Source organism: Tachypleus tridentatus, unplaced genomic scaffold, assembly GCF_004210375.1.
Source record: "Tachypleus tridentatus isolate NWPU-2018 unplaced genomic scaffold, ASM421037v1 Hic_cluster_2, whole genome shotgun sequence".
NCBI classification, from domain to species: Eukaryota; Metazoa; Arthropoda; class Merostomata; order Xiphosura; family Limulidae; genus Tachypleus; species Tachypleus tridentatus.
In genome coordinates this window covers 31,696,767-31,714,561 of record NW_027467782.1, presented here as the reverse complement: position 1 = coordinate 31,714,561, position 17,795 = coordinate 31,696,767, and the positions used below count along the sequence as shown (strand labels likewise).

The following is a 17,795-nucleotide window of genomic DNA, read 5'->3' as shown; positions in this document are numbered from 1 at the left end:
TGGTCTTGCATGGGCTCATATTACCTTTTCTTATACCATAGTCAGTAATCTGTACTGATGGTTTGACAGGACCCACACTTTGGAAGGTATCCAGGCTTTCTCCTCCTCGTTTGGGGTTACATTTTTTCCTGGATGTTTCCTTTTGGGAATGGAGGTGTAGGTCAATCAGCATGAACCTTCTGGGGGTTGGTTTGTGGCCAAGAAGCTTTATTGTGTCAATACTCTGAAGCATCCAGCTGTACATTGATCATTTTCTCCATCTTGCCAGCCATCATCTGGTAATAATTCATGCTGACAATTCCACGGTTGTTGCTTATCTCAATCATCAAAATGACACCTATTCTTGATCTATTTATTTTCATATGTTAGGTCTTTTCTGGACCTATACTCAAGATATCTTTATCATTGCCTCTCATGTTCCAGGTGATTTCAATCGTTTTGTGGGTCATCATCCTTTTTCAGATAAAGCCTCTTCAGTGGAGCGGCCTCTTTGTTTTTTGTTTTATGTTAACCTTCCCTTCATTGAAAGTTTATCACTGTAAAAGAAATGTTTTCCTGGTGAGTTTTCACCTAATTGTATTACTGTTCCTCATATTTATAAGTCTCTTCCTTGGCTTTTCAATTGGGATCCTCTGTCTCTTCAATTTTTGGTTATTGAGCAGCTTTATCTCACACCTTTTGTTTTTCTAAATACTGTAGTATTTACTTCTACACTCTCCCTGTTGATATATTCATTTTGGATTCATCATATTTTATGATGGGCTGTCCTTCTGGACTGGGATGTTAATGTGATTCTCTATTTTGTCACTTTGCCATCATTCAAACCACTTTTAACTTTTCCCTTGAGACTTATTTCCTTCTACAATTAGCCTTTGGGGATCAGTGATTTTATTTATTAGCCATTTGTAAAAACTACACTGACAAACACAACACCAACATCATTTATAAAATACAATGTGATAACTGCCACAACTTCTATGTTGGAGAAACAAGTAGATAAATGGAAACCAGATTCAAAGAACACAAAAAGTCACCTTCACATCTTTTTGAACACTGCAAGTCAAATGCAACATAATCATAGAAAACACCCAAATATTAAATAAAGAAACAAACATAAACAAACGCAAAATTAAAGAAGCTCTACTTGTACAACAAGTCAAGCCCAAAATAAACCAATACAAAGGAACACATTTATACCTATATTAATAAATATATCCAACATCTAAGCACACCCTCTACATTCCTTCACTGAGTTACACAACTCGCTTCAAACATGTGGTCAGCTATCGGTCAGTTACCTCTTTCTTTCTTTGTTAATCTGATGATGACCGAATTAGGTCGAAACGTTGTTTGCTCCTCTACGTAAAAAATTTTCTCAACCCAAACGAGTCGTTTTTACATATGTATTTTCTCTACAAGTGGGTTTTCTGCAGTTATGTGCAGTGAGATCCTTGAGGGTTTTTTTTTTTTTTTTTTTTGCCCACACGGAAGCATTTAGAGGTGTTAGACAATGGCTTTTATTCATTAGAACTCTTCAGTTTCTTGGGATGCATCCCCAATTATCTTGGTGTAGTGGGCACATACATTGATCTATACTGCTTATTCTGGCTTTTCTTTGTCACATTTTTTGACCATTGGGTATTTGTTGAATTGCCCCTTGGGGGACATTGTGTAGGCTGGTATGTAGATGCCACCAAATACTACTATCTCACATTATTTGGATGATCCTGTTCTGTGACAAGTGTTCCTCAGTCAAGTGTGCTGTTTCTAAGCTAATTCCACCATAGCAAGCACTAACACAAATTACTTTGTCTAGATTGTAGCAGCCTCTGTAGAAATACCATAAGACCATTTAAAAACTGACTGTATGATATTATTGTATTATGCTGAACTGTCATGAGTAAAGCATAAGAGGATCTTGCCTGTCATAGTTGATTTTGGATTGAATAAACTAGGGTTGGTTTGTTTTTAAAAATTTAGAACACTTGGCTCCATATTGCATTGTTTCCAGAGCACTGTTTTTAAGGGCTCCCAGATTCTACTAGTGGAGCTAGGGAATCCTTATCATACCTAGTTTTCAGTCATTGGGATGGTTATTGGACAGAGGCTTTCTTCCAGAGTGTTTGAGTGAATCCCCCACTCTATGGAAAAGAGGGTGAAGTTTAAAAGCCCTCTTACCCAGGTTCCTGGAAGTATTTTCCTAGATGTCAATAAGAGAGGCACCAGCCTATGTGGGAGCCTACTTTTAGTATTGATTAAAATTTAGTACCTGGCTATCAGGTTGGGTTGAGCATGACTTTTTGTCTTGATCAATATTGGTTTAGTACTTTGTTCATGGAAGAGGAACTATTATTTCCTTGTAATTCCCTTTGCAATGTGGTCCCATCTTAGGTCCTTGTTTGATCAGTTTGTTCCATGACGTCCTTCCCATAATTCCAAGAGTAAGTGGAATTTACTTCGCTCACATGGTTGTGGAGTGAGGATGAGTGTTCCTGATTCCAGACCTTATGAGTTCTGTTGTCTTAGGTTGAGTAAATCATACAAGGTTGCTTCATTTCAAACCTGGAGTGTTTTGAAATTCTTTAGGTTTTGCAGAAGGTTTGTCCACTTCATGCTTTGATTGTGATAGGTTGGAACATAGCATTCTATGGCTGCAGGTTAGAAACCATTCATAAACGTGTGTGTGCATGCATATGTATATAAATATCTACTATCTGGTTGAGCCCTGGCTAGTAGTGATGAAAAAACAAAATTCGACCCACAGTAAATGAGTTAAGTTCTGGGTGAAGAACATACTTGTTCTGGATGTAGTATGGTTTTTCCACTTTGGTGTCAATGCTCTGTTAATACATACATGATCTATGCAGAAGCTTTCTATATGGATAATGCCCTCACTGGCATGTCCATCTTATTAGTGTGGGATTCCAGTTGTAATCTGAGAAGTGGTATGTGTTGAAAGTTAATTTCTCAAATTGAAAATGTAAATTCAATAATAGTTAACTGTACTCTCACTTCTTCTGCCCTTCCTCCCCCACTAAGAGCTGGTGTTTGAGACGGCATATTGGGCCAGTCTTGAAAAGGTAATAACATTATTGGAAGAAGTTGGTTATGATAGTGGGTGAATTGACACTGGTAGAAATTGACATGAGACAGATATCACCAAGTGGATTTAAATGGGAAGTGAAGAACGGAGCAAGCAACAAATAGCTGTAGTGTGAGCTTAGATAAGTAGTATTGGAAATACATTTTCAGTTTAAGGAAATATAAACTTAAGCCTTGATTACAACTCTGAACCATATGCAGAAAATAATCTAAAAATGTTGCCTGGAGCCATGGGATTAACCAATTGAAGTTACCTATCAAATACACCAGCCCAACTTAAGTAAAACCTCCCAGTTAAATCATCATATTAAGAGAAACAGAATCATGAAACCTAATTTTTAATAAATTAACTTTATCAAATAGATACTTGCAGTGAGTTTATGATTGTACATATAATGTATCTATGTGGATTTTGTACTGATAATTTGTTTAGCAAAACTAAATCCAACAGTTATAGGTTCAACATCAGATCTTGAGATTTTTTTATTTCTTGTGTATATTCATCATAAACATTGCTGAATATATCTTGTTTAATATCTAGACATATTTTTTATATTTTTAGTTCAAAAGGAGAAGATAGCACAGGTGTGCAGGTTGTAAAATATCGAAAGATGTTGAATAAATTAATAGTAACAATATTTACTGACATCAAGAAAGGTGAGACTTTAAAATAACCATACATATATTAATATATAATATTATGTGTTTAAAATGGAATTTTATTGTACAAAGTAACATTTTTTATAATTAAGTACTTCAATTGGTAGTTGTAGAATAATTCCATGTAAATAGAAACAATATTGACACACCAACATTACTGATTTGTCTTAAAAGCCAGCTGTATTTGGAGGAAAAATTTCACGAATGTGAATTTAATGTTCTTGATTAGACACATGGTATTTTGCATAAGATATTATAAAGTTGTTCAATTTAATTAATTCATGTAGGAGTTTAATATAAAATATTGCTTCATTGATGTCAGTACAGAATTGTGGTAGTAAATGTAATGATCATTGTTGTGAGATCTGGTAATTTGTCTAGTCAAGGAAGAAAGAAGTTTTAACTCATTCTTTTTAAATAAATTTCAAACAATAAAAATAGATTGAATTGTTAAATTGTCTTCAAAGAGCTTTTTGTTCATGAGTATGGAGATTCAGCATTACAAAGTGGAAATGTTCAGGTACACTCTGGCTGTCACAAGAAGTTGAAAAGTTTCACTGCCATTGCAATTTTCCACACAATTACACCACTTCTAGTATATGTACTGTCAGAAAAACACATCTAAGGCAATTATCTCTCTTTATGTGTTTCATAATTTTATTCTAACATTAATATAAGACAGATAAAATGTTGCACATCAGACTGTGTCATCTGTTTCAAGTCATTTCTTGTCCAGAATTGTGTTTTAAGCATAAAGTTTTTGTATTTTTTTATTTGTATAAACAGTTTTGAGGGTAACTGTTTGTTGTAATGCCTTTTGCATGGTATAGTTGGACATAATGAAATTTTAGCTTTTGTTGAAGAACTTGATAGTTGTATACAGTCTGTATTAATTTACCTGCTTGTTTGTTTGTCTTATCTTTCAGCCAGCGGTGGAAATTTTTTTTTTTTTTACAAATTTTCATAATCTCAGGTGACAGGTGTCTGTGGAAACCCAAAGAAAATGGTTTCTGAGCGTGATGATTCTTATAAGTCAGCACCTACTACCATGCAGTGTTGAATGTCATATCAGAAAGATTTTTATTCTTGTTTCCTGAAGATTTTTCTTCAAGAATGATCCTGATACGACATTTATAGGGATAAGCAATTGCCTGCAATTCACATTTGTTTTGCAGTTGTAGATAAATAGTTTCTCAAATGTATGTGTATATGTTTATGGAGACCTTTATGAAGTGATTACTTAGTACATAAAGTTGTCACAATTATGTAAAGTTCATATCATCCAACCCACTTGAACTATATATATTTTTCCACATTTTTAATATATTTGTTAAAGAAGAATGTACAAGATACTTAGAAGCTGATTAATAGTTGTCTTGATACTTTTCTACCCTGAAACAAATTCAAGTATGTATGTTGCTTTTGAAATGTGACAGCTTTTACCACAACTGATGTAATCAGACTTAACTATTCATTTACTATTTTGTTTTTCATTTCTACTTTTTCTTTCTTCTTAGTGAACAGAATCAACTTGAAGTTTAAAATAATAGTGCTTATAACATTTAGAGGTTTTACTAAACTTTAAAATAAAAAAGTTATGGTTATAGAACCATCCTAGACTTAACAGTGTACTTTTGTATTTAGAAACATGTTGTATATTCACAATTACAGCCACTTGTGTGTTGATTTAAAGCTTCTAAAATTGTAAAAAAGGATTTTATTATGCCTATTTTATTAGGTTGTTTTAGCATTTAGTTTCAGTGGTATGAATTCATATGCATCATAATTTGGCTATTATTAATTACTTTGATTGGATCTGTCAAGATTTTAAAGTATATTCATAAATCTAATTATGTTTTTCAAACTCTGACGTTAGATACAAAACATTTGAAATGTGTAATACACAATTTAAAACTAGGCTTTTGGATAGTATGACAATTTTGAGATCAGTTACAAGTTAGTTTTGATATAGGTGTGTAGGAACAAATGTAAGATGTATGTTCAAGTCAGTCTTTTAGCTGAGTTTCAGGGCCAATCAAATCTAAATAATGAAAGATTATGATTAAAATATTGATACTTAACACTTCAGATTACGACAGTTTTTGTTTTCAAGAACAGTAGGAAATGTATAGATGTATTGCAATCAGTTGAACTCTCAGTTTTGAATGTCTTTTGAAAATCTTTTTATCTTGTAAGATGGTGCCCCTGAGAGTACATCATAAATATTTTGTACAGTTTTCGTCTTCAACATAGATGCAGCTCTCAAAGAAACTTACTTGTAGGTGTTTCGCATTTTATGCAACCTAGTACATTGTTTTGGGACCAACTATTGAGTTCAGAGGACTTCAGTGAAATCCACCATACTTCCAGTGCTTGTTGTTGTATTCTTTATGATCACTTAACACTGATGTATTTCAATAGTCTTATTACATGTCATTTGATATTTTCCATTTTCTGCTTTCTCACATCAGGTGATACGAGAGTTCTAGCTTAAAAGTTATGATAGAGGGCATTTCTTATATATATATGTTTAAATTTTTAATACAAATTGAAATTCAGATAAATTCTTACCTCTATCAGAGCCTCCTCCTGTGTGAAAGATTTGTACCACATCCCTTGTACACAGGAAATATCTGTCATACTATTCTTTCCTGGATCTCAATTCTCTCATACATGCTTTCACACTAGAGCTGAGTGATTACTTGTATTTGATAATTAATCAATCGAGAGCTTCATTAATCAGTTACATTTAAAACATTTTTGGCAGTAGTGGAACAGAAAAAAATGTTTTGTTGTGGGATCTGAGAGCCAGATTTTGTGACAATATTTTGATTACTTGAATAGGTAAAATAACTGGAAACAATAATTTTAATTAGATTATTATTTTCCTGATAACTGATATAATTGAAATTTCTATTAATTGATTGGTGGAATAATAAAACATGGTAATTATTGGAAACAGTAATATTGAATTTCACTTGTTAATCAGTAGAGGATTATGAGAAAAAGGTCAAGAAACATAAATAGGTCAGTAACTTTGTAGTTCATCAGGAGACTAGTTAAAATGTTTTTGCAGAAGTATTTATTTAAAGACTATTTTCAAATTATGTTAACTTTATAAGTTCCTTTGTAAGTTGTTTTGTTGAATGTTATTTCTTCATACATCTTGAAAAAATAGTACCTTCTCAAAATTTTATTATTCTTACTACATAAAAAGTGAGATTTAAAACTGTTAGAAATAGTAGCTCATTGACAGTTTAGTTATATATTAGATTTTTTTTTTATTGTGATTTCCATCAGGATAAATTTTATGACAACTGCCTATATTACTTGTTCTGAAGGGCACATTTTAAATTAATTTGTTTTCAGTCATTCTATTAAAATGTTTGAAGTTATTTTTATCAGAAGTATTTTAACTATTTTTTACACCTCCAGTGTCATAATAAACTATAAATTTCAATTAAGAAGCACATAATATGAAGAACTTATTACATGTTTGTGTAATTTTTCAACTTTTACAGCTTGGAAGTTCTAAACCTGTTAAGATTGCTTTGTCAGAATACACTCTGTGTGGGTGAAGCAGAAAAAACTTTGGTAAACAAATATGTTAATTTTTTTGTATCTCTGTGGATCAGTTGTATATTTTAATTTACAGTTGCCGAAGATCTGGAAAAGCAAGCTCCAGTGTCTCCAACTCTTTTAACATGTGTTGATAATTGTAGAGAAGAATTTCCTCACATTTTTGTCATGGAAAGACTGAGAAATAAATACCAGGATTGTATGGAAACTGATGTTGGAGATATAAACCTGAATGTGACACCTCTTTCTAGTGATAATCAAAGTATTCTAGCTTTAGGTAGGTTGTTCACTTGGAAAGCACTCTTAAGATATGCTTTAGAAATTATTCTTTGAATATGTTGAAGTAACTTAATAGTTTCATTGCAGTTAGTCTCCTGTATATATATCCTGATATTTTCAGTATTAATCGTATCCATCTCTGAATATCTTATGTTTTTTACAAGGATAAATTAATCTCATGTTTTGAAATTTCTGTGATAATTAATCCAAAATTTCATACAAAATAAAATTTTAAATGACATAATATGGTTTCAAGTTTATTTGTCTAGATAGAATAACTAAAAATAATTCCATATTACTAACCATTAGTTTTGTATTGACCTCCTCCATCAAATTTGTGATGTTTAATTATATTTGTTAAAATTCCTGCATTCACTAATACAGTTTGTCAGAATATAAGTAACAAACCAGTAAACTTTGTTACTTGTTTTTAGTTATTAACTGAAATACTTGAAAAACTCTATTTTTCAAGTTCATTGCACAAAAATGCAAAATTGTCTTTTTTTGCCATTGATTTCTAATAAAGCTTCCTTTCTTTATATGTAAAGTTTTAAAGCTTCACTGCTGCATTATGGACATCTTGAAGCTTTGCAGGGTTAGTTCCTTAAAATAATAGAAGTTTTAGTAGTTTTGTATGAGATAGAAAATGTGTGTGGGCTGCTCTGCATTATTATTTATTTTATTAAAGTAATTCTTTTTGCAGTTTATGTTTTGTATATAAGAACTCATTCTGTTGTAACTTGAGACAAGCTTTGACCAGAAGCTTTGTACAAAGTGGATTAGGTGAAGGTACAGATAATGATGGAGTTTATTTCTTTTAAACACCATTTCATAAAGTAGTAAAAGAAGGGAGAGAGAAGTTTTATTTGTTAAATAGAATAAAATACCTTCTATTAACATTTCTATAGAATCTACCTCTGACCTTGCATTAGTAAAGATTTATAACTCATAAAACTCACACTCATTTGAAACAAATATTTTATCACACTTATAATAGTGATGGGTCCTATTTGAAATATAAATTTTATTTCTTTGGTCAGTTTATGATTTACAATACAATAACAACCACCACGTAACATAACTATTTACTAGGCTATTACACATGACTTGGTATTTATGCCCCTCAGTGTGGATTCCTGTGCATGGTGAGGGGACCTCTTAGAAAAGGTTCTGTACTTTCAGTTTACCTCTTCTGGGATCTAAACATCCACCTGCGTGTTTGTCGTGTGTGGTGACCCACGAAGGGGAGGAGAGGATCCTGCTGGTTGAGATGTCAAACTCCAACACACCATTTTGGCCTTGAATTCCTGTAGATGGGCAGTCTTGAAGTGGCCCCCCAAGATCAATTGGCTAGTCTGTTTGGGCCAGGGTCAACTGAGTGCCAATGTAGGACATCCTCCATGAGTGTAGTGGATATTATGTCTGATACTGATGTTCAGGTATAGTGCTCATGAAACCCTGGAGTCACTGCAGTGACCTTACATGGCACTGTAGTGCATCCCCTCATAGGGCCCCATGGTGGGTGGGGTCAGTGGGCACCTAAATATTCTTTTTTTATTATGGATACCCCTCAAATAAAAAAAATGAACATGCATGACAGCATAGAGAAAAATCCAACTACTGGAAAACGACCACATATTGATGATCTGTATGGTCAAACTCACAACTTGGATCTGTCCTGCAATTTTTAATTATACATTCTTCTACTGGAAAGCCCTTAGGACAGATGTCTCCATTTTTTATTCAGAAGGGTTTAGAGGGACTTGCTGACTCTCTTAAATCAGTAAAAAATTTATGGTTTGGGGACATTTTAGTGGAAACAGCTTCATGACAACATTTCAAACTCCTTGAAATCGAAGGCCTTTGGAGATATACCCATTGAGGTTACTCCTCATTCTACTTTGAATTCTTCCAGAGGAGTTATAGCTGAGAGGGATTTAAAGACCATTCCAGAGTCTGAGATCCTCTCAGGTTTCACCAGCCAAGGTGTTACAGCTGCTCATCGAATTTTTACTCATACATACAGGATTATGGAGCCGACAGATGTTCTAACATTAACATTTACAACATCACGTCCTCCTACCAAAATGAAGGCAGGATATCTGAATTGTAAGGTACAGCCTTATATCCCTAACCCTGTTAGATATTTTCATTTTCATCGATTTGGTCATTTGAAAACATCTTGCCATGGTTCCTTGACATGTGCCCTTTGTGCTGGTAAAGACCATGATGCTTTTGAATGCCAACAAGAACTACATTGTATTAACTGTAATGGTCCACATCCTTCCAATTTCACTTCTTGTCCTAAATGGGTGGAAGAGAAAGAAATACAACGTCTGAAGGCAGTTAACAATATTACTTATCCAGAGGCTTAGAAATTACTCTTCACAATTCCATCTTGGACTTATGTTGCTGCAGTCCATTCCACTACTACAGCAGGAGTCCAGACAGACTTTTCCATGTCTCCTACAGAATCCTTAATAGCACACCTTAATCTAGTACCCTACAAAATCAACAAAGTTAATGAATTAGTATCTACTTCTATATCTGTCCATTCCACATCTTCCAGTCATTGCCAAACTTCACCTTGTTCAAGTCCAGGTGTTACATTTGGTTTTCCTCTCTTGACACCCCATAAATTAAAAAACACATGTGTTCATGTCCTCAATCACTGGAACTTGTGTCTACAAACTCTGATCTGCCTACTCGATCCAGAGCAGGATCATTAGAGGGTGACCGACCAACACCCAGTAAAGAAAAAAGCATGGTAGCAAGCAGAAGGTCTCTGTGGCATATTCTCCTCCAAAATAAATAAAAATGGCCTTGCTAATCCAATGGAACTGTTGAGGTTTTCCACCAAATGTGAATGACATCAAGGATTTGATTGACTTTTATTATCCCAAATGTCTTTCTTTACAGGAAACATTTTTAAAACCTACTAATACAGTCACAATTTGACAATACTCCTTTTACCGAAATAACAGCTCATATGTAGGACAAAGACATGAAGTAGCACTGCTGGTTGATCAACATGTGTTCACCCGGTCCTTGTTTTTGAAGACGCCCTTGTAGGCTGTAGCCATCCATATCTCCTTAGGTCATATTATCACTGTTTGCTTTCTGTAACTTACTCCTGGAATACATTATCATCCCTCAGACCTTGATGCCTTAATTGAGTTCAGTTGTAGCACACAGAATCCCCCTCTACAGTTTCTGTGTTCACTGCTGAATTATATGCCATTTCTCTTGCCCTGAATCATATTGAAACTATACAATACATGAATTGTACAATCTATACTGATTCACTCAGAACATGAGATATATTGAGCAGCAGCTGCAGAATGCCCTCAATTGTTCACTGAAGTGAACCACAGCAAACGACTTTACCTTCTCTCTCTCTCTAAAACCGTTTGCATGCACTTTTGCTGTCAATGGGGTATTCACCCTGATCCTCAACTCCATATAGGTGAAGTTGTGCTGCCTGTGGTCTCTGAGACTAAGTTCTCGGGGCTTATCTTTGACCGTAAGCTGACTTTTATACTACACATCAAGCAGCTATGGGTCAAATGTACAAGAGCACTGAACATCCTCTGTGTCCTCTCTACCACCACTGGGGAAGCTGATTGACGTTCTATGCAAAAGATATATCGTGCTCTTATTCGATCGAAACTCAACCAGGGATCACTGGTCTATGGCTCTACCAGACCATCGGCCTTAATGGTGCTAGACTCTATTCATCATCAAGGACTTCAGCTCTGCACTGGCGGTTTCTGCACTTCCCCAGTTCAGAGCTTATACATAGTCTCATGAACCTTCTCTGCACCTCTGCCATTTGCAGTTGTCTTTACTGTATGCTTTGAAACTTCATTCCTTACCAAAGCATCCCACCTGGGGTTGTGTTTTCATTCCTTGATGGGCCATACTTTTTCAGACCAAACAGTCTGCCATTGCTCTTTTTGGTCTTCGTATCAAGGTGCAGTTGGATAAATTGGGTCTGTCCTTGGATAACATTGCTGTATCTGCTGGTCAGCCCATCCCACCATGGCTTCTTGCAGTCCCCAATTGTGAACTATCTTAAAGTCATCTGAGAAAAGTAGACAAACCTGATTGGAAATACTCTCTGCTATTTGCTCAACACCTTTTGAACCATCTTTCCATTCCTATTTATACAGATAGTTCGAAATCAGATGACTGTGTGGACTCTGCCATGGTTTGTTGTGGTTTGGTGGTTATGCACAGAATCCCCTCTACAGCTCCTGTGTTCACTGCTGAACTGTATGCCATTTCTCTTGCCCTGGATCACATAGAAACTAAGCAGTACTCGAACTGCATGATTCATACTGATTCACTTAGTTCTCTGCTGGCCATGGAATTGGTTCACACCCTGTTGTTACCAATATTCAAAACCGACTGGCCCATTTCTCTTTAACATCTACTTCTATCCAGTTTTTTTGGATGCCGGGCCATGATGTTATTTGCAGGAACGAGCTTACCGACACTGCAGCTAAGTCTATCTGCTCTGGCACTCACACCACTGTACCTATTTTATACATGGACTAGGGTCCTGTATTCAAGGTTTGGCTCCATGCCAGTTGGCAGTTGACTTGGAGTGAGCAATGCAAAAACAAGCTTTTCCAAATAAAACTCCATATTGGACTTTGGCCATCTTGTTACCATAAGGATAGGAAGGAGGAAGTTGTTCTAACTAGACTACGCATTGGTCACAATTTTTTAACTCATTGATTTCTTTTATCTGGAACTGATTGACCAATGTGTAGTTTGTGTAAAACTCAGATCACAATAAGCCACTTTTTACTTTCTTGTCATCATTATGATATACAACAACGGCACTATTTTAAGCATGTTCTGTCCCAAGGTTTGTTAGTAACATTAGACAGTGTTATTGGTAATGGTAACACTGTCCACCTTGGTAAAGTTTTAGTTTTTAAAGGCTATTTATCTTTTAATGTCATTTAAGTTTTTAATTTATACTTTACACCTTTTTAATGTGGCTCCCTTTTAAAGATCACAGTTCATTTAGTTCAATTTGAAATTAGAAACTGACCATAACATTAAGTAACTCGAAACCAGGACTGGAAAGGCCAACTTCAGGTGACTGACGGTGGTTTTTGTAGTTACCTGTTCGTCTTCCTGGCGAGTCCATTACAATTTGAATTACTGTAGTTTTTCTCTTGATGTTGCAGGTTAGATCTAAACATTGGTTTTATGCTATTTATTTATTTATTTTTTTAACTTTGTTTTGTTTTACCTTAATTTCCTTTTATGAATTTTACTGAATTTACTTTTACCTTTTACTGGACATTTGGTGCAGGTAGCCTCTCTGCTTTGTGCCATAAAACACTAAATCAACCAAGCAACCATTCAGCTGTCTATTGGCCCTGACATCATTCCATGTTAGTTACTATCCTATTCTTATCAATATGCAAAACAAACTGGCCCATCTCTCCCTATCATCTATCTCTGTGCAGTTTTTTTGGATACCAGCTCATGTTGGTATTCATGGGAATGAGCTAGCTGACAGTGGCAAAGTCCATCTGCTTTGGCTCTGTCACCACCATACCTGTTCCATACATGGACTATCGTCCAGTTATCAAAACCCAACTGTACACCAATTGTCAGTCAACCTGGAGTGAGCAATGAAATAATAAGCTTTTTGAAATCAAGTCTTTTTTTAGCTTTTTGGCCATCCTGTTTCTGTAAAGATCGAAGGGAGGAAGTTGTTTTCACTAGGCTATGCATAGGTCACAGTTTTATAACTTACCACTTCCTTTTATCTGGTACTGATGCACCAATGTGTGGTCTGTGTGGCACTCAGGTCACAGACATACATATTTTATCATCATGCCGTTGTTACAACCAAGAACGATGATGCCATTTCCAACATATTTTTAAGGTAGGTTTGCCCTTGACATTAGCCAATGTCATATTTGATACTGACTGCCTCACTCATGTTTTTACATTTTTAAGAACCATTGGCATTTTTAACTTAATTTGAGGTTTTTCTTGGACTATATACTGTTTTAGCATGATATCTTTTACACATTTTAATTTTATTCTGACCTGAACCCAGGACTGGAAAGGCCAACTTCAGGTGACTGACAGCAAGTTTGAACTTCATGCTTCAGTCTTACTGGCAGGTCTTAATTTTACACATTTTATGTATTTTTACCTTAATTTCCATATACCACTGTAGTATTCTACATCTTGTTTGGCACAGATAGCCTAGTAGCTTCATGCCAATAAACATGAAATACCTACCTACTTTGTATTTATTGGTCAAAATGTAGTATTTATACATGTATACTCAAGTAGATTAAATGACATCATGTGCTAGGATACGTTGTTTAAAGGACCGACACACTGAGAAAGTGTCTAAATTATTAAAACTGTAAGAAACATATTTTCCAAAACATAGTTATCTACTCTCAGATTACAGTTATTAATCAACTGCCATGGTTTCTTCTTTTGCCCATCTTAGCTTTGGTCTGATTTTTCTCATTTGCTCTTGTCTTTTATACCCTACTTAGTTGTTCTTGGCAAATTGTGTCTTGTGACACTTTCCACCTGCATCAATATGCATTGTATTCTAGTATTGTACATAAGCATCTCATTCAGATAATGTTATCAATTTTTCTTAACAGAGTGTGTAATAATAGATTTCTCTGTACTGCAGTCATTGGAAATATTTTGAATGTTCTTCCTTTCATTTATTCTGTTGACTTCTCAGGAGGCCACTTTGGGATAAGCTGCTTCTGACTACTTTTCTTTAGTTGATATATTGAGTGTTTTATGTTTTGAGTCTGCATTTTACTAGATGCTAAAAGGTCTGGCGGCAAATGCTTTTTTTTTTTCTTTTTTCTTTTTTACACCCACTGACATTATGGTTCATATAGAGAGGTTTAATCCTCAATTATATGAAGGAACATCTATACCTTGTTCACCATGGTTATCTGAACTACTTGAATTAGTCTACAAACTGCCAGGTAGAAGCATATTCTAACTGAAAAAAAAAAACAAAAAAACTTCTGAGCTTGGAAATGTGGAGTTCTGGATTGGAGTCTGTAGTTAACTTGATTATATTACAACTCTATAGGATTTCTCTTGTCTGAAATATAATCTCAAATTATTTACTACTCCTCTAAACGTTGTTAGAAAGATTGTCAGGATCACCATGTTCGCAGATGGACAATTTTTAGCATGCACAGTGGTTCAGTTGTCTACTTCTACATCTACCCATGTTATTGTAGGCATCTTACTATTCCTTGGTCCTGCAAGGGATCATATCTCCACCCCTATTTAAGGATCCCATCATCAGCCCCTTGGTCCACTGGTGCCCAGAGTAGCTCTGTCTGTATCCAAGGATTCTGCTGCTTGTTTGGAATGCTGCCAGCAGATTTAGTGACTGTTGTATGACTTTGGGGTCTGTTGGGTTTTCTCTGAGAATGTTTAGATATATGGTGAGCCTTACCATTGATCTATGGGCACTATATGTCCTCGAGTCAGAATTAGTCATTCAATTCATATCTTCACCAGCAAGATGCACACAAACTAGTGTTTCTGTCTCCTGCTTATCCTCAAATTTCAGAACTTCATTTTAGGGCTGTCAGAGTTTGGTTGATCTAGGGGTAGAGAGAGAGGGTTGTACCAGTTCTTCTGGGGTTTCATTCCTGTCAATTTATTCAGCTGAAGAAAACGGGAACTGTTGTACATTCATTAATCTTTCTGATCTATATCATTTCTTGGATTATCCAAGGTTTGAAAGTGACTCATTTCTAACTCTGAATTGGCATTTTTTTTACAAGGATTGTGGATGTCCAAGTTCACAACTTTTAGAAACATCTAAGGCTTTATTATTGGATGAGAGGCATCTCTTCTTGCTTTAACTCCATGTGTTGTCACTCTGAATATTTTTCATCACATATCTTAGTTGTGCTCAGCCTGTGAAACAGGAAGTTTGATTCTTGCTCACCCTTCCTGTCTTATGGTACTGATGGTTCTTTCTCTTTTGGCATTGTGGGCCTCACTCAAATCCCTCATGCCTTTGGGACAAGGTCATAAGACATACCTTCAATGGCCCTTATGTGACCACTGAATCATGAAGAATGATTCACTGGATTCTATAGTTTCCTTATTCAGGATCATTCTCTTCAGTCTCAAGGGGTAGTTAGATAAGAAAAAAATGCAAAGCTATGGGTTCATCTGCCACCACCTTGCACAGAGAGCTTTCTTTTCCCAATTGCCTAGCTACAGGGATGGAGTACATTAACAAAAGCTTTATGGTAAACATAGTTGCATTAAATCCACTCTTTTCCATTGTCTTAATAACAAGTAACCCTCTCCCAAAAAATAAATATAATAAGGCAAAAGTACCTTTGAAAATTGATGTCTGCTTTTGCGTATGATGTCAGTTTGTTAAGTGAGTGATTTCCTTCTCTAGAATTTATCCTACTACACAAATAAGTCCAACTAGCCTATAATTTCTTTAGTAACTATTTACAGTTTATTTAAGAATAGGTGTCAAGTTGGCAAACTTCCATTCCACTGTCTGTTGAACTATCAAAAGTTAAAGAGCAGTGCTTGCATATCTGATCTTTTACCTTCTTTTAAACTGTGGGGAATCTTAGCTGGTTCTGATGTATTATTTGTTTTTAATCTCTCATGTTTTTTATTTATCATAATGGAAATAACATCTTCATGACTCAAATCAGTTTCACTATTTCCCTTATAATTTCATAATTTGGAATATTGTTAATATAATTTGTTGTGAAAACAGAGAAGAAAAACACTGAAAAGCATAACCACCTCATAGTATTCTAAATGTCCTTGTCATCCAAAATAATGTCAGATAAGAACTCGTAATATCACTGTGTATTAAAGTTATTTTATGTACTCACATTAGTGGTTGGTTTGATAAAGAAAAACCATCCTGAACAACTGCATCTCTTCCATTTCTGTTTTGAATGAAAACAGGCTACAGTTCATTCTTTCTATAAAGAACCACCTTATTCCTAGTTTAAAAAAGTATTGTTTCTAAATAATTTATAACCTATAATTTCAAAATATATCCTGTTATCAGTACTCTGTAAACTTTACCTTATTCTTCAATGTAACACATGTATATTTAAACCTGACAAAGCTTTAAGATTTGAATTTGCATTCAGTAATTTTTTTTTCTTTCAGGCTTCACGCAGTGGTTACTTTCTCAATTGATACGCTTATTAACTTTCCCAGAACTGAGAGAACTTCATAATAGCTGTGTTCAACTATGAGCTTCAATTTTAGGAACAGTAAAACTTGGAGATCTTGTTTCATTTAATCATTTGTGCCAGTCATTTATTTAGTTAACTGTAGGTAGGTACTGCCTTGGTAAGTTCTAGGTACATTAGTGCTACTTTAACTATATTTTGATTTTATGGTACTTCAGTTTTTACGAACTGAACAGTTTTATTGTATTTATACATAGCTTTTTAAATGTTACTGTAATAAATGCACAGAACTAATTTCAAGATAGTAATATATATTTTAATAGTTAACAGTCTATAATACACACTGAGAAACAAACAATATGAGTTTTCACAGGACTAATGACCAGATGTTAATATATTTTAAAATAAATAATAGTGAGAAACAACTTGAAAAATTTGAGTAAGTACAGAAAAAGTACAGAACTGATGACAAGATAGTAATGTATGATGATAGTAAAAAGTACAGAACTGATGTACAGTAAATACTAAGAAACAAAATTCTAGGCAGTATTTTATCAGATGTTCATGATAAAAAGAAAATAGTACTTGTCATATTCAAATATTGGATGTTGCCAGGATACCAAAGAATAACATATATTACGTTTCGGTATTTGTGAATGAACATACAGTTACTTTTGATATTACAGTGAATTAAAAGTATTTCACAAAACTGTGTGCACATTTTACTTTCTCCTGAAGGGTCCTAAAGGTATATGCCAGGTTTGGTAACAGTAAAGTACAGTAGTTATTATTTTATTTCCAGATAACAACTTGAATTTTTTAAAGTTTTAATTGATAGTTTTGTATTAATTGAATTTCTAAAGATGTATGAACATAAGAGTTAAACTGTTTGAAGGATGTACAAAGTATCTTCCAGTCCATGTTATTGGTGATATTTGGCAATTGAAC

General features: G+C 34.6%; 1 protein-coding gene across 7 annotated transcripts in view; it reads left to right on the top strand.

Annotated features, from left to right (window-relative positions):
- LOC143242389 (uncharacterized) overlaps positions 1–17,795 on the top strand; it is a 62,731-nt gene that overhangs the window by 9,090 nt on the left and 35,846 nt on the right. For 4 of the 7 annotated variants that reach the window (XM_076485747.1, XM_076485750.1, XM_076485746.1 and 1 more), the window contains exons 3-5: positions 3,665–3,759; positions 7,418–7,618; positions 16,822–16,992. In XM_076485747.1, the coding sequence (XP_076341862.1) occupies positions 3,665–3,759; positions 7,418–7,618; positions 16,822–16,910 (385 nt within the window). In that variant the 3' untranslated portion in view covers positions 16,911–16,992. Of the gene's footprint in view, positions 1–3,664; positions 3,760–7,417; positions 7,619–16,821; positions 17,008–17,795 lie in introns of all 7 variants that reach the window. The other 3 variants (XM_076485751.1, XM_076485752.1, XM_076485748.1) reach the window with 2 other exon arrangements.